This window comes from Eublepharis macularius, chromosome 7 (genome assembly GCF_028583425.1).
Source record: "Eublepharis macularius isolate TG4126 chromosome 7, MPM_Emac_v1.0, whole genome shotgun sequence".
Lineage (NCBI taxonomy): Eukaryota > Metazoa > Chordata > Lepidosauria > Squamata > Eublepharidae > Eublepharis > Eublepharis macularius.
Genome location: NC_072796.1, coordinates 32,155,954 through 32,183,618, shown reverse-complemented (window position 1 = coordinate 32,183,618; position 27,665 = coordinate 32,155,954). Strand labels below are relative to the sequence as shown.

The window sequence follows — 27,665 nt, the reverse complement described above, 5'->3', positions numbered from 1 at the left end:
AAAATGCAGCTTTTCAACCTACAAAATATGAAGAAAAGCTTGAATCTGTTTGCAACACACATGCACAAAATTGTGACACATACAAAGAAAAAACCCAGCCTCATAAATGTAGTCGTAGTCGTCGTCATCGTCGTTGTAACAACAACAAATGTGTTTGAGTTAACCAATTATAATCCTGAAAAAGATAGGATAGTGCAGATTTGCACTACACCAGTTTGGTGTAGTGGTTAAGAGCACGGGACTCTAATCTGGAGAGCCGGGTTTGATTCCCCACTCCTCCACAAAGCCAGCTGGGTGACCTTGGGCGAGTCACAGTTCTCTTGAGCTCTCTTAGCCCCACCCACCTCACAGGGTGATTGTTGTGGGGTAATAATAACACTTTGTAAACCGCTCTGAGTGGGCATTAAGTTGTCCTGAAGGGCGGTATATAAATCGAATGTTATTATTATTATTGTATTTTGCTGAGCCACACAATGACTTTGGGTCTAATAGAACTTCCAAAGCACCATCCCACACTTCAGCTCCTGCAGGTCAACCTATGCTGAACAGACTAGAGAATGCTGTAGAACAGTGACTATAAACTAAACAAAGAATTCGGGGCAGTTCAAACAAAAGAAATCTAAATTTTATCTGTGAGGAAAGGCCTTAATCCAAGAAATCGAGCCAATCTGACTTGGGCGAAAACTTGTTTATGTTAGTTCAGTGATGTAAAAAGGAGTGGGTTACTTTAATGATGTGCCCAAGACAATGATAATATGAAATTGACTCTGTGACATTTCATAGGTCTCAAGCTGGGATCTGCTGAAGATTCTTAAGCTGTTCATTATATCTCTACATTTTTTTTGCATTCCTATCTGCAGTAGACGATGTATCATTATAGCACACTTTGTGATTGTTACCCAATTGGCTCCAGGAGGCACCTTAAAAATAGGCATTCAGTTATGTGTAACCTTTCAATATCTGTAGTTTTTTGTACCGGTCTCTTCTAGTGCGTCATACTTCTTTAACATTAGCCTCATATACTGAAGTTGAAAGATTTTTTTTAAAAAAAAAGGTTAGAAAAAAACAGTTTATTTAGTAGTATCATATAAATAACTTGTTACAAAAATTGATTTTCAAAAAAGGTAAATTCACTTTTTGTGTGTGTGTATACACGTGAGAAATTACTGCTCAAATTGTATGCTAGTTTAAATCTTTACATTTCAAACAAATGAAGAGGGGAAACCAAGCAATTACATTGAACAAAAAATATAATAGGAAAGTAGGTTTAGGGAAGAGCTGTTATGGCAAATAAATAACTACATAGGTATAAGGAAATAGTTCCAGCATATGGGGCTTCTGACTGGCTACCTGATTCCTCTTGATCTCACCAAAGACTTTGGTCAGAATGGAATTGTGAAATGATCAAAACTGATTTTAGAATTTAGTAATAAGGGCCACTTTGATCCAACAGAATTCTGATAACCTTCCAGTCTTTATGGAATGGAAGGTGAAGTGGGTTAGATGCCGTTTTCTGTAGAACAATTCAACACAGGAAGTAAGAGAGGGTGGAAAGCTCTCCGCAGCCAAGAGACCACAGAATAACATTTTCACCCATTTGTAGCTTAACTTCTAGAAAAGAGAAGCCAGGACACCAGTTTGTCTACAAACACCATCTTCTGAATCTCAAACTATCCCCCATAATCCAGATGGATATTAGTGGGGGTGGGGGGTGGGGAGAGCGCATTCTTAGGTCTTGCAAATCTATTCTCTCTTCATATTTTCCAAGGGTGAACCCTGGCATTTTAATCAGATGCCAGTAGTGATCCCCGGTATATATTAAGTCCTACATCCATTGCTGGAGCTACTTTATACCATGGAAGTCATGTGGGTAGCTGTGTCACTTCTTAACTGAGACACAGCTACCCTAAATGCAAACATTTCTGTGTGGTAATTGGCCAGCATTTCCATGCCATCTTCCATTTTCCCTCTCTGTGCATCAAGCACTGGAATGTGACTGAAAATAGATATGCGCAAAGAACACTTCTGCTACTCAATCTTGCCAGATGTTGGCACCCACCTTAATTTATGCTTAGGCATATTCGTTTAATTAAAAGAAATCAATACAGAAAAGGCATTTATTTTAAAGGGGTTTAAAACTGCAAATCACAGTAGGCATTTGCCAAATTGACTTAGCTCCAGTGGTATGTGGTTAAGATGCACATAGCATTTATTATAGGGCCATGAAAACAGAAAGAATGTAAATTCCAGAAGGAAGAGAATCACAAAACAGAGAAGTACAGTGGTTTAGAAATGTCCCCTCCCCCTTTAAATTGTATCAGTGTCAAAATAGCTTCATGTTTGCTGTGGGTTTTTTTCCATTTTAAATGTCTTTACCTGAATACCTAATAATTCTATACATTTTTAATAAACACTAAACTAATAGATCTTAGAAAACTAAAAGCTTATAGAAACTGTCTCCGGATATATTTACATCAATAGTGCAGTCTTGTAGGAAAGTCCGGGTGCCCAGTGGAGGAGAAAGGGTTCTTGCTATATATGCTGGGCCTTCTGTAAAAGTTCACTATATTTGAGAAGTGAGAAATGCAATTTTGCAATTTTTTTTTAAAAAAAAGAATGTACAAAATGGAAAAATGACTTTGTGACCTCTCAAGTGCACAAAACAGAAATGCTCAGATATTAACTCAAAGCAAAACTCAATGGCATTTCTTGCTTTGCTTGCCAGAGTTAAGGTTGCAAAGTGACCAGGAAACAAAACTCCAGCATGGCTTGCTCCTGTGCTTCAACAGCAGCTTAATGTGCAGAACTAAGCTGGGCTGAATCCACACTACCTCAGCGCATCCCGGCGTTGCACTAAATGTTCGCTAAACACCCGGAAGTACAGCGTCTTTCTAGCGCGATTCAGAAATTGTGCTTGAAAGACGCTATACTTCCGGGTGTTTAGCAAACATTTAGCGCAACGCCGGGATGCTCCGAGGTAGTGTGGATTCAGCCCTGGTGAAACATGGCACAGAGGCAAACATTAGTACTTGCTAATGCTGAAGATATAGGAGCAGGGGGCATCAAAAAAAGTTGGCAACCCTCTTTGTTATGGTTATGCATTGCCTACCTGACCTACGTTTCGACCTTTTAAAAAAAAGATTACAATTTATTTTCTTTTATTCTCCCCAAACACACTTGATGTTAAAACACCTGTGGATAACTCAATACCATCTCAGACTTCAGTTCATTTACTTTAAGGAGAAGGTTGGATCCAGCCAGCTTTCCTGATAATGAAAAAGGAAGGAGAATATGCTCTTTGGCCACCAAAAAAGGCTATGCTGAGAATCGTATGACCTGCATGTAAAAAAACAAACAGGTGGGACAGAGGCTGTACAAGGGAGGGGAACTGTGTGTGATAAAAAATTGGCTCGATCCAACCCAGAGTTTCTTATATACAATGAAGGTTAGGCGAGACCTTCCAACTATTCCTGTTGAAGGTTGGTGTGTTGAAGTTATCCCAGTAGTTTGTAAATTAAACTGCTGATACTGGAAATGTAAGAACCCAGCAATATAAAAATAAGAACAACCTGCTCTATTCACTCGTAATAATAGTGCCAGCTACTGTATGTAGTCTTCCAGCTGCTATAGGCATCAAATGTGATTCCAGGCATCGTTTTCTCCATTTATCCCTCTTCATGGCCCCACAAATCTCATAATGCTTACTCTGTTATTTCTAGATTGTTTATTATTAGCAGCTGTATTCCATCAATATGTTTTTTTGTCCCTTTTGTAACATAAAGCTACGTCTTGAGATCTAGGCTGTCACTTAGCAAGTGATGGACTATCACATTAAACATTTCAAATTAAGGGATTCTCAAGGACTGGGTTGTTCAGCACAGCCTACAACTCTGTCACAGTTTAAGAATCTGGGGCTGTGATGATCCGGGATGGAGGACAATCCTTCAAAAGAAGGGATCTTTTACATGAGGGATCAAAAGCAATCTTACTCTTTCCTATTTCAATATGCATGAATCTACATTTGTATACATAATAATGAGTACTAAGCCATTTCCCAAAGGATAACACTCCAATCCTACACGCATTACTTAGAAGAAAGCACTATTGATTTTAATGGAATTTGGAAATACTTAGGATATCGTCTTCCCTGTCCAACATAGTCCTTAATGAAGACAGTCTTGATTGGACTTATCTCAAAAGCTGAATGAATTGACCCAATGTATGAATGAAATGACCCAATTCATTCTGAGTCAGCTAGACAAGGATCAGCTGCAGCCGATAAAATTAGCAGGCTGGAAGCACCCGTCCTCTTTTAACATAATTTGAATTTCGCATCAGATTGATCAGTTTATACTTTCCTCCACTTTGTCATAATGAAAGTGGCCCCTCACCGTTGCAGCATGGTGCTCAGCATTTCTGATCATAGAGATTTTGCTTTTAGTTGCAGTTTATGTTGCAATCGGAAGAGAGCATAACAAACCTGCCCATATATCAACCAAATATAAACTGATGCCAAAATATCCTGTTTATGGAAAATCCACACTCATAAATGGCAAGGGTAAGAAAAAAAACCCTTCAGGTGACTAATGAATAATGTGTCAGCCTCATGAGAGCATCATATTCATTTTTCATTCAGTTTGGCATCTTAATTTTAATGCTAGTATGTTAAATAATTTATATAATATTTATGCATAAGCCGTGGGTGGCTTACTGTCATTTTATTGACAAGACGGAACACTTAGTCAATAAAATGCAAAGTTCTAGCTTGAATAGCCTGCTACTTAGTGTCACTAAGCCTGAAAATATATTTATATATCTGTACTTAAGCCATCAAAGTGTCACAGAATTAGTGTTGCTAATCCTAGTTAAACCAACTTAAGCTATCAAAGTGAATTTGCTATATCATGAGAAAAGTACAATCAACACTTGTTGAGACAATCCACTCAGCATCTAGGCCTCTGTGGCTCATTTGGCACAGTGCGGTTTAAGGCACGCCAGTTTCTATGGCCTGTATAATCTCAAGAGAGTGTCGCGCGGCCAGCACCATGGCCGACTGCTCTTGACTTGACCAAGCAAGTGAATTCCAATACCATTTTCCAATGGGTTCGTGAAAAAGCATGCAGTAGTTCATGTGCATGGGTTCCCCCCTCATCAACACTTTAACTTCAGAAACTGTCTGTCCAGACCTGCTCGTCAGCCAGCCCTGGTTGTTCTTAATCATATTGTTCAGCATGGCATGTTTCAATGTCCTTGGGTATATCTCATCCTCTGGACCCAAAAAGCAAGTTGTTCGTTTCTCCCTCTGATCATTGTTGGTTCTCTAATCATCTACATCAGCCTCCTTCACAGGTCTGCATCTGCTTTGAATTGTGCCCAGTCTAGTTTGCTTGCTCTTTTTCCTAGTTTGTCTAGTCTTCAATCCCTAATCTCATCTCATCAAGCCCCACCCATATAACCTCCTCCCTTTTCCCATTTATAAACGGCTTGTTACATTCTTCTGGCTTAATAAAGAAATTTAGTATTAGCCAGAGCAATGGAGGTTTGAGATGTTCTCTGAATTCCCACAAATGAAGAAAACTTTTACTGTTCTCTGTATTCTTGCTTGTAGAACAGGGCAAACGAGCCTTTTGGACTACCTCTTCATATTTTAAGAGGGAAAAGAGGAACAAGAAAAAGAAGTCAGAGCGAGAGAGAGAGAGAGAGAGAGAGAGAGAGAGAGAGAGAGAGAGAGAGAGAGAGAGAGAGAAGACTGGTTCACTTTGAGAGTTCTGTCTAAACAATGTTATTTTAAAAAAGTACCACACTGAGGAAACTATAAATCATAAAGTGATCCTTGACATTTTCTTAAGTATGATTAAACTTTTAGTTTTGGTTATTTGCAGCACAGTATTTTGTGCAAATGACCAGATTAAAGAAGACAAGATGTGGGAGGGAAATTGAAACCAGTTTTTGCTGATTATTTCTGACTCTTGTATGCAAAGGGCATCTACTAATGGGGCCAGTTCTTATGGTCTGTGATACTTTTAATCATGTCTTAAAGGAAGGAGATGGATAAGAGTTTTTTTTTTTTTAGAGAGAGAAAGAGCTAAAACTGGTTGCAGAGAGGCTTCGCTTCCTACACATTTATTTTGTCCTGCTGTTTTCTGCTGAAATAGGCTTTACAGATTCCTTGAAACAACTTAAGCTACAAAATCTTTTTATGGAAGGCAATACACCCCCAGGAACAGTGATCTCTCTTTCAAACAGCCTTCATTTAACTGTGTGTGTGGGGGGGGGAGCCTGTCTCTAGTCAATTAATGAGCATAAAAGTGGGTGAAAAAATGGACACCAGTCTACATCAAACCAACGAGTCATGTCAATAATACATGGATCTAGATCGTTTTTCAAGTGCAGAGAAGATCAGTGCCAAGACAAAGTCTAATGTCTATGGCACTTCTTTACCATATTCTGCATGCACATTCCTGGTATTGCTGGTGTATTGTATCAGAACTGAATCTGATTTGGCAAGGAAAGGTCAACATTTTTAATGGTCTAAATACAGTTGGATAATTACCATCCTGGCAAAAATAGAACCGAAGAGATCCAGTTATTCTCGGTCTGGCAATCATTATAATGAATAAGTGGGTTCATGAGTTAAATTCTTAGTAATCTTTTTGCAATAATGGTTTAGGGGGTTTAATGAACAGCATAACCACATGGAACTACTCCCGAAGCCTTTTGAATTTACTTGCAATTTTGCAATGTTACTTGGAATGTTGCCCTGTTTTTTTTACAAACAGCAAAACTGAAGAGTTGTATTGTTGGATCCATCAGCTGTCATAACTGTGGCAGACCTTAACCAGGATGGAAAAGGGAAGACTGAGAATGAATATGTCACTTTACCCAAAGAATTCTGGTTCCATTCATATCTATATGTCAAGTGCTAACAGCCTCTTAGCAAGATAGATTGCTTTTACGCTTAACATTAGCTAAACAAAAATACAGAATTATCAGAGGACCACATTGACTATAATTCAAAAAAGACAACATATTTCTGAATCCACTAAAAATGCTGCCAGAAAATATAGCAGAGTGTGGTCGAGAAGGTCAGCTGGAATGCCCTGTCGGCCCAGGTGCTGTTGGCCTGGATGCTAATCCATGCCAGGTGGATGGAGGGGACAAAAGCCCTGCTTCCAGAGCCTTGAAAATCAAACACTTTGTATTGGTCCAAACTGTCCCTAATAATTTTAACACCCTTTTTTATATATAAATAATACGTGACCTTTGCTCAGAGCAAGCTTTTCTTCTTCGCCTTTATAGCTGGCCTGGTTTCCTTGCTCCATCAGAAGAGTTTCGGACCCTTTCAGCCACTTCCATCTTCCCAAACATCCCTTCAGTGAAATTCCCTTCATGGATACTCTTCATGGTCATTGTGGGCTCCTGCCCTATGTGCAGGCTCCTTGGTGCAAGTCACGTGCTCAGTGGTGGTTGAGGAATGCCTTCACTAAGCTGAAAGGAGTATCTGGACTCTCACTGGCTTTGAGAAGCGGAGATGGTGCAAAAACAAGTCATTCTGGCATGCGGAACAAAGCCTTACACAATCGGCTTTCTGAATCACTTGGCTTACTCTTGCTTTCTAAGTTCAACAAACAAAAAGTATGCAACTGTCTGTATAGAATGCAGAATTCTTCTTGGCCATTTCATCTTTATAGTTATCTCTATAAAGAGGGATCATTCAGCAGTGAGCATACTATGAACTCTGTTTTTATATTTATCTCTTAATATGTGAACTGAATGCTATGTCACTTATGCCCTTCCCCACTTGCTCATTTTTCTTGTCACTATTTATTTTATTTCAAAATCTGTTGCTGCTGCCTTCTCCCCTCTTGCTGTCAAATCCACCTCAGTCATGGACTAGTTGGGCATTTTGCTTCTCTGCAAAGGAAAGCAGTGCTGCCGTTGCTGCTGAGCTACAGATGGTTGTTGTTAATGCAAAAAACAGAGCTTGTATTGCATCCACAAACCAGTGAGTACTCTTTGTATGTTGCATGTAGCCTTATTTCTTTGTCATGTGTTTGAGCAAGAGTTTGCCCTTTTCTTTATACATTCCCTGGAAGACAACACCTTAAACGTTCCAGTGTTTGCAGTGCATTGCTACAATTATACCCAGTGAACCCCTTTGGGAGTCCCCTCCCCACATCCACATACTTTCCCCTTCCTCCTTCTCTTGATTGTCCACCACTAGTGTGGCTTAATGTTCTGGAGAAGTGGCCAACTCAAGATTAAGATTAGTGTTTGAACGGCCACCAGATCATTTCAACTCTTAAACAGCTTCATTTCTTATTGTCTGGTTGTGGCTTTAGAATGAAGGATAGCCCCTCCTTCACTCTTTTACTTGAATAGTTAAGCTAAGCCACAGTACTTTCCTTACAGTAGGATGTTACGATACATAATCTACAGAAAACATATCTGAGCTGAATAATTAAAATACAGTAAGATTATTTGGTGAACTATACCAGTAAGATAATCCAATTTACAAGATAAGCAGAACGAGTTAAAACTATTATTCCATTCCCATTTCTGTTGTCCCTCAGTTCTCTTGCCATTGTGCCTGCTCTGACTGCCTACATAAACAGGTTACGCTAAAAAATATTAGACTCATTCCCCGCCCCTTCTTTGCTTCCCATGGAAGCTCCAAACTATACTTGGGGTAGGAAAAGAAATGGCATTGGATCCACAAAGACTGCAGTCACGGAAACAATTTGAATTGGTAGAACAGAGAACCCTTTCAAAGAATTGTGGATAAATAGAAAGAAATAGCAACGTCACACATTTCAACGCTGTTTCTTGGACATGAAAAAGGCAACATATTAAGAGTCTTTATCGCTGTCTGCTCCACCATACATATCAGCCAGCTTTTTAAAACGAGGGCCCCAGTCACTGAGATAGTCATAGTCCTGATCGCCATCCGTTGTCACTGACTCCAAGGAGCTGAGGGACTCTGCCACAGAGCCATTCCCTTCATACGCATATGTTGCTAAAGAGTCATAAGGGGGCGCTGTGGGATCTGTGTCGTTTTCCTTTAACCTTTGGCTAATGAAATCTCTGACATCAGTGTTATCTCGTACCACTGGAGTCCGGCGTGGCACAAAAAGCGCTTCTGGCACAATGTCTCGGCGCAATTTATTGTCTTCTATGGCTTCGGGGTTCCGTAACGTGCCAATATCAAATGCCTGGGTGTCTTCCTCTCCACCCCCTTCATCATTGTAGCTGACAATGTTGTCTCGAATGTCTTCTTTGGAAATGATCAAAGGCTCTTTCTTCCGCTGTCGCCTCAGTGCTGCAAACAGCACTACTGTAACTGAAAAGAACAATGGGGGGGGGAGCATAAAGCAGAGTGGGGGGAGGGATAGGAGCGAGAATTAATTTGCCACCCAATTATTGCAAAACAAAACAAAACGCAAATCTGTCCTGCTTGAACCTCATCTTGTACAAGAAGCCCTGCCCAACGGCACATCCGAACTATAGTCAATCCCAGTAAGATCACTATGAGAGTTGAAAGCCGAATAAATATTAGGGGGAGGGAAGCAAGATGAAGCACAGGTCTTTTTATCAGCAGTAAACATTTTTTACTTTGTGCTACACTGGAACTATCATTTTGAAATCACAAATGTCGTTTCAAAGCAGACAAAAGGGAAAAAAAACACCTGTCTGGCAAAATGATGACATTCTAAAGTGTATGAGTGTTAAACTCCTGAAATGCTTTGGAATTTGTTCTAAGGAGAGTATATAGCGCTTTCAAGGTGAGATGCCGTGTTACCAGTATTATAAATGGAAGAAGCTCTCTCCTTTCTTTTCTTACAAAAAATGTGTAGCCTGTAATTCTAAAGTTAATATACTCTCTATTTCTCAGTATTCTGAGAGCTGTAGAAATGACTGGGCAGTTAAGAAACTATTGATTAAGAATTATGCCTGTGATTTCCAAAGGATAAAAAAGTATCAGTAGCTATTACTTTGGACAGCATCACACATGATTCTTCCTGCCCTCATTTTTTTCCTCCTAGCAATCCAGTGAGGTGGGTTAGGACAACAGAGTGTGTGTGGCCCAAGGTCAACCAGTGAACATCATGGCAGAGCAGGGATTTGAACAGAGTGTCCCAAACCTAGTCTGATATGCTAACTCTGATGTCACATTGTCTGGGCAGCTAACAGCAACAAAGCAAAGAAACATTACTTTATGAACATTGCATTCTTGGATTTATTTTTTTGCCTGCTGCCCTTGCCAGTATTTCTATTTATGAATGCTAGACTTTCAGTTGGCATTAATTTTGATCCTGAAAAACGTAAGTTATGTGGTCACTATGCTTTACCAAAAAATTGAGCTGGTTGAAAGCACAGTGGCCATTGGACCTATCATATCTACTTCTCTGAGGGCATCACTGGGCAGAAATTCACCATGGGAAGAAAACCAAGCATCTCAATTTTGACCATATTCCTGATTTTCTAAACTCTGAATGTGGCTACTTTAGAGTTACCAGTGTGCTATATTTTAAAATACAAAAATAATGCCTTTATAAACCTGGCACTCAAACCCTTCACAGTGGCAGGATTTTCAAAAACTTGTGAGAAATGGAAACAATTTTGCCTTTAGCTTGTGGACCAAAGTTTGTTCAAAGTTTTCCAGACTGTGCCTGATGCCATTGTACGCCCAGTGGTAACCAGATACCTCAAGAGACTCCTAGCCAGTTCATTGATGCTTCTTTGATATTTCACAGATTGGAAGTCCAGAATTCTGCCTCCCCCACAACCCCCATGAAGTATAATACTGAACTGTAATAATCTCATGGGTCCTTTCTTGCCCTTCCTAAACATATCGGAAGTGGGAGGAGCCAAAATGGGCAGGGACATGAGTAGTACCAAGGAGTGTTTAAACTGGGGAAAAGGAGAAGCAATTCTGCCTTAACCATTCTTTTGGAACAACAGTCAACCACTGCCACCCCCAATTAACAATTTATTCATGGCTGCCAGGAGAGATATTGGGGCAGAACAAACCTAAAAAACAAAAAAAGGGGGAAATGCATGGATCGTTGCTGAAGAACTTTCCTGCTTAGTAAACATATAATAGGCTCTTGCTCTGGAGGGGGCAGGGCAGATTTTTAAGGAAACTGTAAGACCCTGACCTGGATAGCCCAGGCAAGCCTGATCTTGTCAGACGTCAGAAGCTAAGTACCAAAAGCCTGGGTTAATAGTAGGATGAGAGACCAGGGCTGCTATGCAGAGGAAGGCAAGAGCAAACTACCTTTGTTAAGTCTCTTGCCTTGAAAACCTCAGCAAGTGGGCTAAGACTTGACAGCAATTTCTACCACCAGGGCTATACTGTGTGAAAATCCATTGCAACTTCATTTCCAACTAATTGTGGAACAGCAATATTTTAACATGGCAAACAATCCACATATGGATAGTCCCATAGTCAAACACTAATTGGATCACCCAGCAAGTAATTTAGTTGTGAAAAAGCAGCAGCTCTGGAGTGGGGCTGCTATGACACGAAGCACTGGGCAAGGGTGTGTGTGTGGGAGAGGGATCACCTCTTCCACATACTGTTACCCAGATTGATTCCTGGCTATACATACACAGTGGCTTCTCGCTGTAGCAAGGAGAAGTAACTGCGCCTGCATTTTTCCCATCTGAGTTTCTATCAGCTAAATGGTATGTTGAGGGACTCTGATCATGGATTTCTAATCTCATGTTTGGCTCTCAAATAGTTTTTGGACACTTCTTCTTCTAAACTGATTTTTAAAATATTTGAACATGAAAAGGTAATTCTAGGTTTTGCCCAGTAGCAAAATATGAATTCCTCCTGCTTGTGGATTTCTCCTGAAACAAATGTTTGATGCCTTGATCACGACCAAGTTTTTGAGGTTCTAGATCAGACATCTTCAATGCCTCCCACCCCTCAACCTGGAAGAGAAGGCAAAGTGAGACTTCTTTTGCCTTCTTCCTTTGTTGCTCCATATAAGGGAAGCACTATGGGGTTGGGGAGGTGTTCACGAGCCCTTTCTGGTGTTGGAGTCTCTAGCGAATATGGTTTCTATTTGGCTGTAGACGTTCATCCCTTCTTTTAACCAAGCAACATACACAAGCACAGTTTTGTTTGTTCTTAATGTTTTCACTGTAAGTGCTTCCCCACCTCAAAATGATCTTTTGTGCCCCATGTTGTTAAGTAGACAATAGCTCTAAACCCCAGAACTAATTGGGTTTTTAAAAAAATTCTACCTCTTTAATGTCAGTTTGAATGTGATTTCGTTGAAAGAAATGAATATTCAAATAGGATTTGCTCAAATCACTAAGTGACTCAGCTCTAAATAGAACTGTGTTCTTGATACTCTGCTTTTCTTTTAAAGTGAACTTGTAAAATAAGCTCTCTTGATCCTCAGCAAAATTCTAAAATAAATGTAAAGCCGAGTTGTTGTTGTTGTTGTTGTTGTTGTTGTGCCCCCTGCTCTCAGAAATTCTTTGCATTATCTGGGATTTTGCAATAAGTAGACTAGGTTTTCTCAGACTGAAAGTGAAATCTACCATACAACCAAAAACAAACAAATCACACACACAAAATTATCTGCCTTTGTTACTGCTAAGAATGAAAAGGTAGTTCAAATTTTCCTGTGGCTTTGTTTCACACAGTGCTGAGAATGCATATACAAAACTTGAAAGTACACCAAGAAAAGAAAGATATAGCCGCAGTTAATTGAAAACCAGCATGTGTTGCACATTCCAACCCTCTCAGCTTTAGGGCTGGAATCCAAACAACAGTAGTTTCTCAGTTCCACACTCCTAGTAGCAGTCCCTGTATAGCCCATAAAACTGGCCCACCAGCTTAGATCCAAGAGACAAAAACTGAGACATCCCCCTGTTAGGAACACTGATGCCAACTGCATGGGCCTAATGGGACACTTTCGGATCCCAGCCTAGATCTCATTGGATAGTGATGGATCTACCATGAACTGTAGGTGACTGGCAGTATGAGTCAGTAGGCAAGCTGTGCTTGTGTTGCTGGACTCAAAAAGCAGGCAGGAGCTCAAGCCCCTGGCTGGTGTGCTCTTTTGGCTACATGGGCCTGGGATGCATACGGTAGAGCTGATGCATGCTTGCAGAATGTGGTTATAATGAGCAGTTCTATGAGCTGCATTGTTCATTAATAGGTGCTTGTGTACACTTGTGTGGCAAAAGTTTAGTGGGTAAGAACATGTGCAGATGCTATATACTGAGTCAGATGGTTGGTTTATTATGGTTAGTGTTGTTTACTCTGGTTGAAAGTGGCTCTTTGGGGTCTCATAGTAGGAGACGTGCACTAAAACTTTTGGTATTTTTCAGGTGCCCCCCCAGTTACTCTCCATTGTTTCCTATAGAGGAAATCCAGTGCTTTTGCTGGAGCAAAGAAGCTTTAGTCAAACATACAAGAGTGCCCACTGATAAAAAGCCTCCTAATGCAAAAAAACAACAAAAAAACCCAACAAAGCCCAAACAGAACTGGAGAATCCCAGCAGAACCATCCTTTCAGTAGGCAGCAGAAGGCACAGAAGCAGGCACTCCAAAAAATCTCGCCCTGAAGCTGCTTACAGCCAGGGCAGCATTTCTATGGACAAAAGCTGATTCCGCACACGTTGGATAATGCACTTTCAATGCACTTTATCAATCATTTGAGGTGGATTTTTTGTTCCGCACACACAAAAATCCGTTCCAAATGATCTATAAAGAGGATTGGAAGTGCATTATCCAACATGTGCGGAATCACTCTATGAGAAAATCACCATGATTGGACAGACAACTGAGCTTGCTTTAACATGCGGTGCCATTTGCCTATGAGCGATACCTCCCCCCCCCCTTTATTTTTTGCCCAGGAAGCCACCAAAAGAAAGGAAAACAAGCTGCTATGGCCTTTAAAAAGTTGGCCCGTTATTCTCAAATATTTTTGCAAATAATCAGGATCAGAATACTGATATATCTGAGAATCTTGGATATAGATCTGGTTTCCTGAATATACCTTGCAAATTCCAATAAGGTATTTTTCAGTTATATTTAAAAACTGGAAATACCGAAGTGGAGATCCCTCCCTATCACCTAGTACTTGAGCCCTTCAATTTGAGATAGTGGGATTTGAACCTGGGGCCTTCCGTTCATGCTTTTCAAAGAGACCAGGGCTGTGGTTTCTGATGGGTTCTGTTTGTGATAAGCATGTGCATGACTGAGTCTGATGGGTATAGCTGAGTATTTGCAGTGTTTTTGGATTTGGGGAGGTGGCATCCGTCACCATCAGCTGAATTGTGGCTGTTTTCTTGTGGGTGTCTAAATGGGGCAAGGAGAGCCAAAATGTAGCAGAACCTAAAGAGGATTTCTTCTGAGACTCTGGATAACGACACACTTAAATCTCAATTGTTATATTCATATTATGTGCAATGCCTTTTATGTTTAATGCTGTGCCATATGATTGCTACCAATGTTTTACATTGTTCTTAATTGTTTTTATGTATTTATGATGAAAATCTGCTCTGAGCCTGCTTGCAGGGAGAGCGGACTATAAATCAAATAAATAAATAAAATAGAACTATTGCAATACACATCCATGTATATATGCCCTGTCCTCTCCCTGGGAACTGCCCCCCTCCCACCAGCACATGCAAGTCTTTACCTAGCAAAATAATGATGCAGAGAAGAATTGCAATCAGGGCACCCGTGCTCAGGCCAGTAGGGTGGATCAGCGCTTCAGCATTACAAGACAGCATCTTGCCTCGTTGGTCACAGGCACATACTCGAATGGTCACCGTCTCTGTACTGCTCTGAATTGGGTAGTCGTTATCTGATATCACCACAGGCAGGAGATATGTACTCATTTCATGTCTATTATATCTGCTTTTCCTGGTGAAGATGCCTGCTGTGTTATCTGGAAAGATACATCAATATAAGTAATGAACGTGTTTCTTCTGAATGACCGACCCAAAGCAGATGGAATGAGAATATGGTGGTTTAGCAAGTTTACCTCTGTTATCTTGAAGGGTGAAATTGGAGCTACCAGCTGCTTCGGGAGCCAAAGAGAATGAAAATTTGTGTCCACTGAAAGAGTCATCCTTGTCAATTGCACTTAGGGTCTGTATAAGCTAAAAATAACATCATTGTGTTACTGTTGAAATCAGACACCAATGTCTTGTCCCTACTATAGCATCTTGAATAAATGGCGTTAGAATGATAGATTAAGAGCAATGTGCAAAGCAAGTAGAACAACTGCAACTAGTAAAACCAAAGACATTTCTTCTCTGAGAGCTGGAAGTAGTAGTTTCCAAAGTGGCTTTGTTCTAGAGAAGTGTTGAAAAAGGAAGTGAGTGACTGGTGATTCCTCTCGACCTGTTCTTCCAGTTCTCATCCAAATGGGAGATGTATTGTCCCATTCCAGGGCACCAACACACTTCCTTTTGGGAGATATGCCCAGTTCATGCTCCTGATCCTTGACTAGAGGAAGGTGTGGAAGAGGGAGTGAAAATTACTTATATTCAGAATGCTGAAGGTAGCTCTGATTTTTTTTCCAGGAAAGCATCACTCTAAAAGCCAAAGGGAACCATGACCTGTTGCACGTCCATGCAGCAAAGCATGTGTGAACTTGTGCACAGTCACAGTGTACACACAATGCACATGTTTATTGCCATATTGAAGTGATGTATGCATGCAATATGTCATGTGGTTCCTTTTGGCTTGTCCCTTATGCATCACGAGACTATGGAGTTGTGGCCACCCCCTTTGTATAAGAGACTGTCTCCCTTTCACACTGCAGTGGCTACGCTGGGGTGAAGTATGATCAGAAATGGTCCAAGCCATTTGGTGCCTGAGGCAAGAAACTCAAATGGCACTTCTCCTTGATGGTAAAACATACAGTAATTGACAACTTGCTGCTGTTTTAATAGTACCTCACAATCTGAAATGTGCAGTGAGCTGCCTTGCCCTTCCCAATACCAGGGCCACTCCAGGCTTGGTGAGATGGATCGAAGAGGCCTTTAAATATTGGGATACTAATATTTTGTGGGAGACGGAATGATGTCAATAGTTCTCCCCTCCATGTTTGCAGCATTTTCTTCAACCCACAAATTGACTAGGGGCAAGGAATTCTTTTGCTCCAAAGAGGCTATAGGACTCCCAATTCTTTTTCTGTGTTCTCTCAGCTGCACAGAGAAAGAGGATAGTAAATCCTTTAGATTTGAGATTGTGTGTGCATATAGGGGTGCGACCAGTGAAATGTGCCTAGGTATGTAAGGGTAGGGAAAATTGGGGATGCTCATTAGATTACCTGCGAAGGGCTACATCGCCCCCTCCCAAACAACTTGGAACCCATATGTCTCAGAAGAACAATCAGTCCAATTAAGAAAAATACATCTCTGGTCTATTGGTTCATTGAACAACCAGATCTTCCTGCTCTGAATGAGCGATTTCCCTCTCTGGGCCATATGTCTAGACCAACAACTGATGCATCGAGACACAGCAGATGCAGAACTCCTTTTCCAAAGGAAGGGAGAGAAAGGAGACGGGAAACCAATATGCAAGAAGCCGCCACGCTGAACCATTAAAAAAATGGAGTGTCAATTTAGCTAATAATAGAACAGCAGCTGTAAAGATGTAACTAAGGGCACTGTTTGAATTGACTTACCAAATGCCAGTAGCTCTTTGCAATACAATGTATTGAGTACAGTGCTGATGTGTGATACGGGCTGTATTAATGTGTATATGTTTATTCATTGAAGGCAGGCTATGTACCTGTTCAGCCTTTGCGTTTTCGCAGACGAAGGTCTCATAAAACATGGCAAATTCTGGGGCATTGTCATTCACATCCAGGACTTTAATATACACTGGAACGCGACTGCTTTCCTTTGGATTGTCTGCAACAATACAAAAAGAGGGTCAGGGAAAGTTCTGAGTGTTACTGGGTATAGACTTTTTGTTGCTGGTGGTGATGCAAGACATCCATAGGACAGCACTGTGTTATATTGTTTGCCTGACTCACTTCTCTGGATTTGCAGTAATAAATGTACAAGTGGACGTGCAAAATTGCAACTGTTTCTAAATTAACCTTTGGGAAAAGGTGTGTCAGGGTGGAGTGAGAAGAGATTTCCTACTGTACAGTTCTAAGCAGAGTTATATCCTTCTAAGCCCACTGGAGTCAAGTAAGGATTGTTCTGCTAGTCGTATTTTGTTAACTGAGGCCATATTTTGAAATGAACAAGAGTTGAAGGATTTTTTTTTTATTGATTTGCTTTGGCAAGCTGGGACACGGCTGAACAGCTTTGTATATCCCTGTTCCCTATCGAGACTATATTACCAGAACCTTCCTCTTGTTATGGACTGAAGTCACAAACTCTGAGATCTAAGTCATGCTACTGGAGGAGAAAGTGGAGAGGCATTGCTGGTAGCAAGCTGGGAAACCCTGGAGCTGGATTGAACTTCGAGGCGACGCCAGTAGCCTTTTCTTAATCGAGGGCCTCTACTTACTCTGCCCCCTCCCAATTTCATCCAGGTCAACTCTAGAGTCTCCAGAAGCACCAAGTCTGGCAGTCCCTCTCCACTTGCTCCTGGCTGGAGCTGTGCCACGGGGACACCCCGTGCAGTAACACCATTGCAGTCCAGCAGCTGTAATACCCACCTAACTTTATTAAGTTTCACCCACCAGCTCTGTGAGTTTGTATAAGCATTAAGTGCAGATGTTGCTATATATACTTCTTGGTGGTGGTGGAGAGTGCCCTCAAGTCATAGCTGACTTATGGCAACCCCTACTGGGGTTTTCGTGGCAAGAGACTAACAGAGGTGGTTTGCCATTGCCTGCCTCTGCAGTCCCGGTCTTCCTTGGAGGTCTCCCATCCAATTACTAACCAAGGCCAACCCTGCTTAGCTTCTGAGATCTGACGAGATCAGGCTCACCTGGACTATCCAGGTCAAGGCATACACTTCTTAGTGGCTGTAAATTTAAAAGTTTTTTTTTTTTCAAAAACACATTTTTAAACAGTGATCTAGTTGAGAGTAGAAATTTGCTCACTGAAATACTTGTAGGGGGCTGTTTTAGCACTTGACAAGGCTTGGGGAGGAAAACAAGATTGCGTGGTGCAACCGTACCATAAGCCAGATCAGGCCCTCGCATCAAAATGCTCTAAAATGGCACCAGTGGCCATGGGTTGGAATCGTGTTCACTGTAATGTCTAATTTGGCTCTTGGTCAATTTCTATTAGAAGCACAACTTCCCAATATGCTTGTGCAAACTTTAAGCTTCATTGGTCCCCATATCTCCTCATTCTAAGTCCCTTGTCTGCTGAGGAAGAGCTGCTTAACTTTGGTCTCTTCAGTGTAACCTAATTTATTTATTTACTTATTTAAAACATTTCTATGCCACCTTTCAACCCAAATGGGGACTCTGAGGTGGTGAACATCAAAACATTAAAACATTTCAATGTTAAAGCAACATTCCAAATAAAGTATATATAAAACAAACCATTCAATAAAAACATATAAATACACAAAACAACACAACCAGGGAGAAGGGTCAATAACAGTTTTTGTCTTTGTAAAGAAGTATGTGATTCTACAGAGCAGCTAACACCTTCCTCTTGATGCATAATGTAAGCATACTTTTCTTAGTTATTCATGTAGCATCTATCATGCCAGGGACTGAGATCTTAAATTTCTCTTGATCTTGGCTTTGAAGTGCTTTATGCAATGAAGTTGCTGTTTCACCTTTCATAGCTTTCAGGTGTAGAAAATTCATCATTCAAAACACTTTCAGAACTCTCATCAGGAAGGCAACTGCATGTTGGAGTTCCATTTCTGTCTCAGTCACAGAAATCTTTGGGCTTCTGAGTAGGTCACAGAGACCCACATTGTTTAATCCAGTGCATATTCATAAGGATTGGGCTATGTGTTCATACAATGACCTTGGAGACAGCCTGTCTCTGGTGAATGACCCCTCTATGGACAATAATGTTAAGAAATACTTAAGAGAAGGAATTCAGCTATCCCACTGTAGGTCAATTGAATCACCACAGGCCATCATAACATGACGGCAGAGCTCCATGAGATGGTGCTTTTAAAACATACTGGTTCAGCATGGTTTTGGATGCTATCACCATGGCAACTGTCACATGTGCTGGAACTTTCAAATGATCTGTATGGATAAGGGTAGAATCCCAGCTGTTTTTCAAAGTGACAACGTTAAGCATGCTTGCTCTCTCCTATTGACTTATTTCCCCAGTATAGACATAGGGACTCTTTATGTGTTTCAGCAGCACTGTAATCATCCCAGTCGATTCTCTTTCAGGACCCAGAATGTTTCAGCAGCACCACAGGATGAACCCATGGAAAAGCAGCTCCTATGGCAAGCTCAAAGAATTATATGATTACACTTTTCATGCCCAGCTACAATGTAATAGGAAATGGCTGAGAACTAGAAACTTGACGGACAGCTTCGTAACTAATGTCACATAGCTATAGCAAGGTAGTGTTTTTAATTTATTAGCATCCCTTATAAGGAGACACTAGATTCCATTGTTTGCTTGAGAGATCAGCAACAGGCACTTCAGAAACACAAAATAAATTTCTCCAGCAAGACATTCCGTTAAGTGTAGATTAAAAGTGAATTTAATGCAAAAGCGAGCAAGCTTCATAGTAGCTTAATGTTGTCTTGTGGAAAGGGTTGTGGCTGCTGTGAAATTTATGGAAAAAAATTCCTTGCTTATCGACAGGTTCTTTTAAACCATGACTTTATTTAATAATATATTGGAAGGCTGAGGGCAGTTAGCTGGAACTGGGAATCCATGGATCTGAAAATTGCTGTCCCATGTGGTTAGCTATTACAGCTGTTGCTTGGATTGTTTCAGGGCAATACAGAGTTCCTAAGTGATTCTGCCTTCACAGACCTGCATTCAGTGGCTGCCTGCTGCTCAGTTGATATCTAACAGAGAGGCACTAGGAGTAATTTCTTTCTTTGTCTTCTTCAAGACTAACCAAAGAATATACACCCAAGGCTCATTAGAACAGGCTTTAATCTAGTGTGATCAGATGATGTATCGATGATTTTGGAGAGAATCCAGTGGCCTATTTTGTATGAATGATGCATGAGAAAAAATGAAAGGATTGAGAAGAGCCATATGTGTGTGCCGAAATCCTATATGAGTGCAGAAAAAGCACATAGAGTGCACTAGGTAACAGCTTCCTAAGCCAGCTTTACTTTGGAAGTTTCTAGCCTTTATGACTGCATAGATAGGTCTATAGGTGGGGGAACTGTTAGCTGAAATTCCAGAAGTGGCAAGAAGTGCTGAATAATATTGTCAGCGGTTGGAGCTCACGTATTATTGTCCTCCATAGGAATAATCTATGCAAAGTAGCAACCCACAAACCAAAAAATGTTACATACCCATAAATATTATAACTGGATTTAAAGTAGTTAAATACTGTAGCAAAGCATGGCTGCCATGGGACGTGGAGCGAGGCACACACTGAGGAAACCCAAGTGTATGGAAGAAGAGGGGTAATTAAAAAAACACATTGGGAAATAAAAGTGAGAGAAACAATAAAGCCAACAATGTGTTAGCAGCTCTCACTGAAACTATTTTAAAAATATATACAGCCAATGAGCTCTCCAATGGCCAATCAGATGCCTTGCTGGGCAAATGCACCACCTGGTGTCATTCATTTTCTAAAAACACTTGGTGAGTGCCAAGAAAAGTGTTGGTGGGTGCCATGGTGCCCATGGGCACCATGTTGGGGATCCCAGCTCTAACCACTACACCACACTGGCTCTCACAGGCCCTGCATGGATTTCAAGTGGCATACTTAATGCAACAGTCCAGCTGTGAAGGGTTTTCCTCAAAAATCCCAAAGTGGGGTCTTTTCAAGGGTGATCAGCTTCCAGCCTAAACTCTGTAAGCTCAAAGGTCACAGTAAGCACAGGTCCCTGATTTTTTTTCTTCCACATTTTTTAAAAATCCAAACAGCTCTGGACAAGTGAGAAGATGAGTACAGGGATAAGAAAAGAAGCAGCTTTAACCCTTTTCTTTCAAGTCCCTTTGTAGATCAAAGTAATCCTCTCAAGCTGCTTTTTCCACTCCTTTTTGTGTGTAGAGGGGTCCTTATATCTTTCTCCTTGCAGATGCAAAGCAGCATAAGGAGTGCAATTCTATTAAAAAAGGGCTAGAATTCAGCAGCCTCTTCTTACCTGCCCATCTTTTGCTCAGATGCATGGTGGTAGTGATGGGGGGGGGCGCGCGTTAAGTAGAGGAAAGAGCCATAATGTTTGAGCCCTGGGCTACACCTCTAAGCATACATACTTTGAAGTAGATCCCATTTAAAACAGTTTTCAGTTAAATTGGTTTAGTAAGGAGTGACGAAGCTGGCCACAGGTTCCTAATTAAATCTGGTTCTAATCAAATTAATGGGTTTATGCATTAAAGACTTTGAGATGATGGCCTTTTTAAATACCTTGGTCAATGCTAGAGGACGGAATTTGTCCAGCACTTGAAGAGTTGGGAATTTTCACTCCCCTTCCCCTTATGTACATATATTTTGTACAATCTATGCAGGCTTTTCAAAAATCAGCAATTCTTGTTCTAGTTAGCCAATGGCCGGGAGGTTTTCTCTGGTCTATTCGATCTGAAAAAAGGAACAGGTTAATTTCCTTTCCATTGAGGCACAAAGTTGCCCCTTCATAATCTATAGCCTTCGGAAAGGAAGGGGAGGGGCAGAAACTTTTACAGGTTTACGTCCTTGATTAACAACAAACAACAAAAGTAAGGACCCTGAGATTCTTTCAGCCACTCTGGGCTAGAGGGGTTGCATTTGTGCTTAAGTGCAACTTACTGATGCAACTTATTTGTGTTTATGTGCAACTTACTGATCTCAGAAGCTATTACTGTAATGTTGTGCCACAATAATGTTTCCCGATCAAGAGGCTTGGAAGTAAATATTGAGCCATTTCCAGAATCAATGTTGAATATTCTATCCATATCGGTATGCCGATCCACGGAATACCTGAAAATAGAAACAGTCATTTAAAGATCCATTTCACAATCGTTTTATGATGCTTTATGAGACCCAGCAGTAAGCATCAGTAAACAAATTACATTTGTTGATATGTTTGTACTGCGAATTACTGCAGCATCTCAATACATTTTCATTAAAAGGCTAGATATATGATCCGGAGGTCTGTGAATAGGATCAACTGCAATTTACTACAAGGCCAAAAGCAGCCTCGAGATAATACGTGAGTGTGATTCACACCCATGCCTGTAGTTAAGGGATTGTCTCCTGTCTATCACATTTTTATCACACCATCTCTCCTCTTTCCTCTTCCCCTTTATTCTTACAATGATCCTATGATGAGATACATTAGGCTGAGAAACCGTGAATGTCATCCAATGAGCTGCGTGGCTGAGTGGGAATCTGAGCCCAGATCTCCTCGGTCCTATCCAGATATGTGAACTGTTCTGTTTATCATTTAATTATTTAGAAAATACATATGCCACCTTTGTGGGGACCTGGTAGAGGTGACTCACAAAGTAAAAACAATAATAAAACCATAAAACAGCACAAAAATATAACCTCCTAAAACAAGCTGGGGCACAAAAACATTCTAAACCATACAGGCTCTCAGTTCCAGCTCCCAAGTAACCCTCGCAGCTGTTATTTTCCTCATCAGGAATGCAACATCAAGCGCTGTGACTACGTGCGTAAATGGACCCTCAACAATCTTTTGTACCTCCTCAGCTATAGAGCTTTCCAGTGGAGTCAGGTTACTCATTGAGCTGTCAATATAGAGACCTCAAAGGAAGTACATCCATGCTTCAGTCTAGTCATTTTTACTGTTAAAGCCTTTTTAAACCCATAAATCTTTATAGTGTCAGAGTTTTGAATATTTTTTGCCATGAAGAGTAAAAATCACTTCTGGGGGGAACTCCAGTGGGTGAATTGTTTTCCTATCTGCAACTTCCATCTCTGTACACTGTTAACAATGAATGGGAGAAGGATGTTGTTTTTAACAGCACGTACTGGGTGTGAGAAATATCTGAGACTGGTACTGCCTCTACTCACACAAGTACCACTTCTCTACTGATTTACATCTGCTAAGAAGTCCACGGCCTCCTTGATTCAAGGTTAGCTCTGTTAGCTGATTTTCTGTTGTAGCCCAAACACAATGAAGCATGTCACCTAGTGAAGCCTTCCCCTGAAAGGTTTGGGGAATGTTGTACAATTCTTTTTGTTGAGATAATGCTTTCAGGAACTACAATAGTGTATGCATTGCTGATGTTCTACCTGGGATATCTAACAGGCATGATTTGGGGTATATTTCACTGGTTTTGACTGATAAAGTTGCGGAATGATTGTCTTTTTAACTGTTAGTAGAACAAAAAGAAGCACAAATAAATACATTTGCACCTTTACAAGATGAAATCAGAGGAGGTAGGAAAAAGGAAGGTAAAGGTTAAGACACATGCTTGTTGGTGTAAGGATCCTTGAAAATCTGCGTATATTTGTTGGCTTTGGATGCCCATATAATGTAGAAACTTAGAACTGTTTCACACATTACAGAGACACAATGCTTTTTTTTTCAAGCAAGCAAGTTCTTATCTTACATGGTCACTAGAAGTGGCCAAGGTTGGGGATACCTTCTGTTACTTGTTTTTTTTCTAGAAAGGGGACCTAGTGTTCTGAAATGCTCCTCCCATATCATCACATGTCAAAGCCAAACTGGGAGGTGACTGGGCAGGGAGAGACAATAGGAGGAAAGCCATTCTTGGTTTGCTTTTTGATGGTGCTGACTGTTTGAGTGGCTATGCAAGAAATATGGGTGCTTCATCTATTTAATCTTGACCTGCTCCAGGGGTGGGAAAGGGCAGAGACACTCAAACATTGTTTTAAATTTGTACTGGGGGAATGAACTCCAAAGCAGTATTTTTCAATTCCGTTTCCAAGCAGAGCAAAATGAGTAGGTTTGCCCTTTTTTAGAAAAAAGTCAAAACATGCATTTATGTAGCACTTTGCATAGAAATTATGGTCTGTACATTTAATGGTGTTCAGTTTTCATTGTGATTTTCTTTCTCTTTCAACAAATTTCAGGTTCTAAAGATGAAAATTTTGCCTTATGACTAAACAGTTAAATGGAAATTTATTTAATAGGGAAGCCAAGACTTTCTTGTTCATAAGACTTGCCACACCTGCAACAACAGACACATCTGGGCCAGAGCACAATATCTGAAAAGCCAATTCACACGTTACAAACAGAAGAGCATGGGAGGAATAAAGCTTTCTGATCCCAAGAGCAGCAATAATGTCAGGGAATTCTTTGCAGTACTGGGAAATATTCTACCCACAGTCTGACCAGCAGGGTACGGATTTATTGATTCCAGGACAGTAGCTAATCTTCCTCATTAGATAAAGCTCTCATGTTCCGAGGTCAATCCTGGAAATGATTTCTTCACATCCAGCATCTTAACTTAGTCAACAAATACAAGTGTTTTCCTGTTTTTATTTTAGTTCCTCTAATAGTTGCTGTACATTAGATAAGAACAGCCATTTTTCAGCTTGAAGACTTACATGCGGCATTTAGATGCCTGGCTTGCTAGGGTTAAGTGTCTGAGAGGAGAACACGCTGAAACAGAATCCAGAAAAGACAGGGGATGCTTGTTGGTGAAGCTGATGTTCTACAAGGGATTGTGTGCTGCCTACTTTGGATAAGGCAAGTCTTTCTTTGACAGACTCTGCTATGAGCTTTGGAGGATACAGCCCTCTCATTAGAAAGTCAGAAGTTAGATCTATGTCCACAACTACCTTTCCCACAAATGCATTTAGTCTGTTCTTGGCTCCCTATTTGTTTTTGGGTTCAACTCAAGGTGCTGGTTCCTTTCTTTAAAACAAATTGGAAGGATTCTCTCTCCCTATATAAACCTGTGGGGCATCTCCATTCATACTATCTTTTTTTTTTTACTGTGTCCTTGTGCAGACATGCAAGAACTGCCACTGCCTGGTCTTGGGCTTTTACAGCCTCCCCAAGACTGCCAGGGAGGCACTGCCATCCCTTCCTAAAATTCCCTTTCTAAGGCGAAATGGTACATGTTGACAAGACCCCACAATATTGGCAAGTAGGCTCTATGGGGAGGCAGAGATCACTTCCTGGAAAGACTCACACAGTGTCCCCAAAGTTCCAGTTTTACAGGCCACCCAGTAGAACAGCCAGAGAGTGACCATATTTCCAGATTGGTCATGATTCTCCCCCCCCACACACACACATGGCTAGGCAAGGAAAAGAGCCCTCCTCAGGTTCCCACTGGAATAAGCCAATGGGACATCTGACTGTGAAGTTTCAAATAACTGATAAAAAGAGACCTTGTCTTGTCCTGTTTAGTTCAACCTAATTATTTGAGTGCTCTTTTAACCTATTCATACTGGTGAAGTGCAGAGCAGACTTGACTCTGGTGGACAGCACCAGTACAAGTTACTTTAGCTGCCAAGGAAGGTGTCTAGTTAGCAGATATAACTATGCTTTTATTTCCTTGTTGACATTTGTGAGCGTTTGAATACTTTTTGACTTCTTTGTTTATTTCAACCGCCCGTGCTTTCAACTTTTTTGTATCCAAAAACTTTACTTGTAATAATTTGCTGCTATTTTTTTTTAAAAAAACTGAGCACATGGCCTGAAAACAACTCAACATTTCCTAGGGAAGCAAGGAAAGGGTTCACTTTCCAATCTGAGGGTGATTATACATCGTTCGAATTAGCGCTGTCCAGGGTTCTGAGTGAGCAAAGACAAGCAGGTTGGTTTCATTGCTAGAAATGCCTTCTAGCATTAACATCCGATTTGAACAAGACACTACTGATGGATACAAACAGATCCCAGCTCTAACCACTCCTATGTGTAATCAATCAATTATCGACAGCTCATCCTGGATAATGAAACTTCTTTCTCTCAAACCTTGGATAGTAGGCCTTTCTTTGCTGACAGGCAGCCCCCAACACAAAACAGTTTCTTATCCACAACAGTGGCCAGAGACACACACGCAGAGACCAAACCCTACAATAAACCAAGGTATCAACTTTGTGCCCATATCTATGCAGGGAAGAGATGTCACAGGGAATAACATCAGCTACACCATCTTGAGCACATCCGTTTGCTCATTCCCCAATGTGATACAAATCATGTGTCAACAATGCCTTCTGCTCTCTACAAGACAAACAGGTCAGTCCCTGCATAGCTGCCTTGGTGGCCCAGATGAGGGCACAAAGGCGGGTATAAATTTGGTAAATAAATTTTGCAATTTTTGTATAAATACATAAAATAATAAATGGACAGAAACATGACTATCAAAATGCAAAAAAAAAAAAAACCCCCAAAGAAGAATAGTTCTATTACTAACCTAAAAGTCATCCTTCAAGAAAGGAACTTCAGGGGAATGCTCCATTGTGAAATAGCTGGACTGGAATTTTTAAAGAGGGCTTGTACTCTCTCTCTCCTCACTTTACTTGAACTAAGATGTAAGATTTCTTACTCTTACTGCTAGTAGCAAAATCTGAGACTCCCCATGCATTCAGGGGATTTATTTATTTACAAGAATTTTACCCTACCTTTCTGCTCTTGTAGGGCCCCCAAGGCAGCTAACAAATTAAAGTCTTATCTTAAAAACCATTAATGTCTAGGATTAACTAGTTTGGCATAACTAGGGAATTAACTCTGATTCTTTCTTCATTAGATTTGAATGTTACATAATTACACATCACCAGGCATTTTCAGCATTTCATAGCCCCTTCTCTGTGAGTGGACTGTATGAGGATTCACTCGTTGCCTCTGAAGAATTGGTCTCTAGTCCACAGAAGCTTACATAGAATACATTGTGTTAGTCTAAGAGATGATAGCAGACTCCTGTTTATGATATCCGATTTGAAAACTCCAGTTGGATTACTGCAATATGCTGCATGTGTAGCTGCCCTTGAAGGTAGCTTGAACATCTTGTGTAGAATGCAGGGGCTGAAGTATCAGCAGAAGCTGAAGCCTGCTTGACACAGACACCATAGAACTGGGAGCATATTTTGGCAAGAGATGTTGTGTAGTAGGTTAGACTCTCTTTCAAGCCACAAGAAGGAGGGTTATATCTTCTGAGGAGAAGATTAATTTCTGCCCAGTGTAGAAAGGGGGAGTTGGCTCTGAGGAGGATCCTGGGTGTGTTGTGAAGGGAAAGCTTCACCTGTGATAGGAAATTGTGAAGAAACATTGTTGCTGTAATTAAGTATTAAGTAAATCACCTCTCACTGTTTAAGAACCAAGAATACAAGAAACTAAGCTTCAAAGAAACTATTTTGCCTGTTACTCAAAGTGTATTCTGTACTACCAACAAAAATTTACCTCAGCACTTTCATTCTCTGATTACTCTTATTCAATCCCTGCCTGTTAAATAAAGTTGCTATTTCCTTTTGAAGATTATACAGTCTCCAGTGCCATTTCCAACAAAAAGAAAGAGGGCTTCTCCTCATCAAGTTCCTGGACTGGCTAAAAAGCCAAAATTATATCTGTCAGGGTGGGACAAACAGACTTATCAAATCACAAATAGAGACATGCTACTTGCGGCTGCTCAGCCAAAGCAAGCAAACTGAATTTTGGTGGGAAAATCTGCCTCACA

The 27,665-nt window shown here is 40.7% G+C and overlaps 1 protein-coding gene across 4 annotated transcripts in view; it reads right to left on the bottom strand.

Moving 5' to 3' along the window:
• Nucleotides 1-5,145: 5,145 nt before the first annotated feature.
• The window catches only part of LOC129333180 (cadherin-6), a 102,278-nt gene continuing 79,758 nt past the window's right edge, over nt 5,146-27,665 (bottom strand). The window contains exons 7-12 of one of the 4 annotated variants that reach the window (XM_054984657.1): nt 21,893-22,029; nt 16,777-16,898; nt 15,017-15,134; nt 14,669-14,920; nt 8,879-9,340; nt 5,146-5,636 (exon numbers count right to left, since the gene is read on the bottom strand). In XM_054984657.1, coding sequence (XP_054840632.1) covers nt 5,581-5,636; nt 8,879-9,340; nt 14,669-14,920; nt 15,017-15,134; nt 16,777-16,898; nt 21,893-22,029 — 1,147 coding nt within the window. In that variant the 3' untranslated portion in view covers nt 5,146-5,580. Of the gene's footprint in view, nt 5,637-8,849; nt 9,341-14,668; nt 14,921-15,016; nt 15,135-16,776; nt 16,899-21,858; nt 22,030-27,665 lie in introns of those variants that run through there. The other 3 variants (XM_054984656.1, XM_054984658.1, XM_054984659.1) reach the window with 3 other exon arrangements.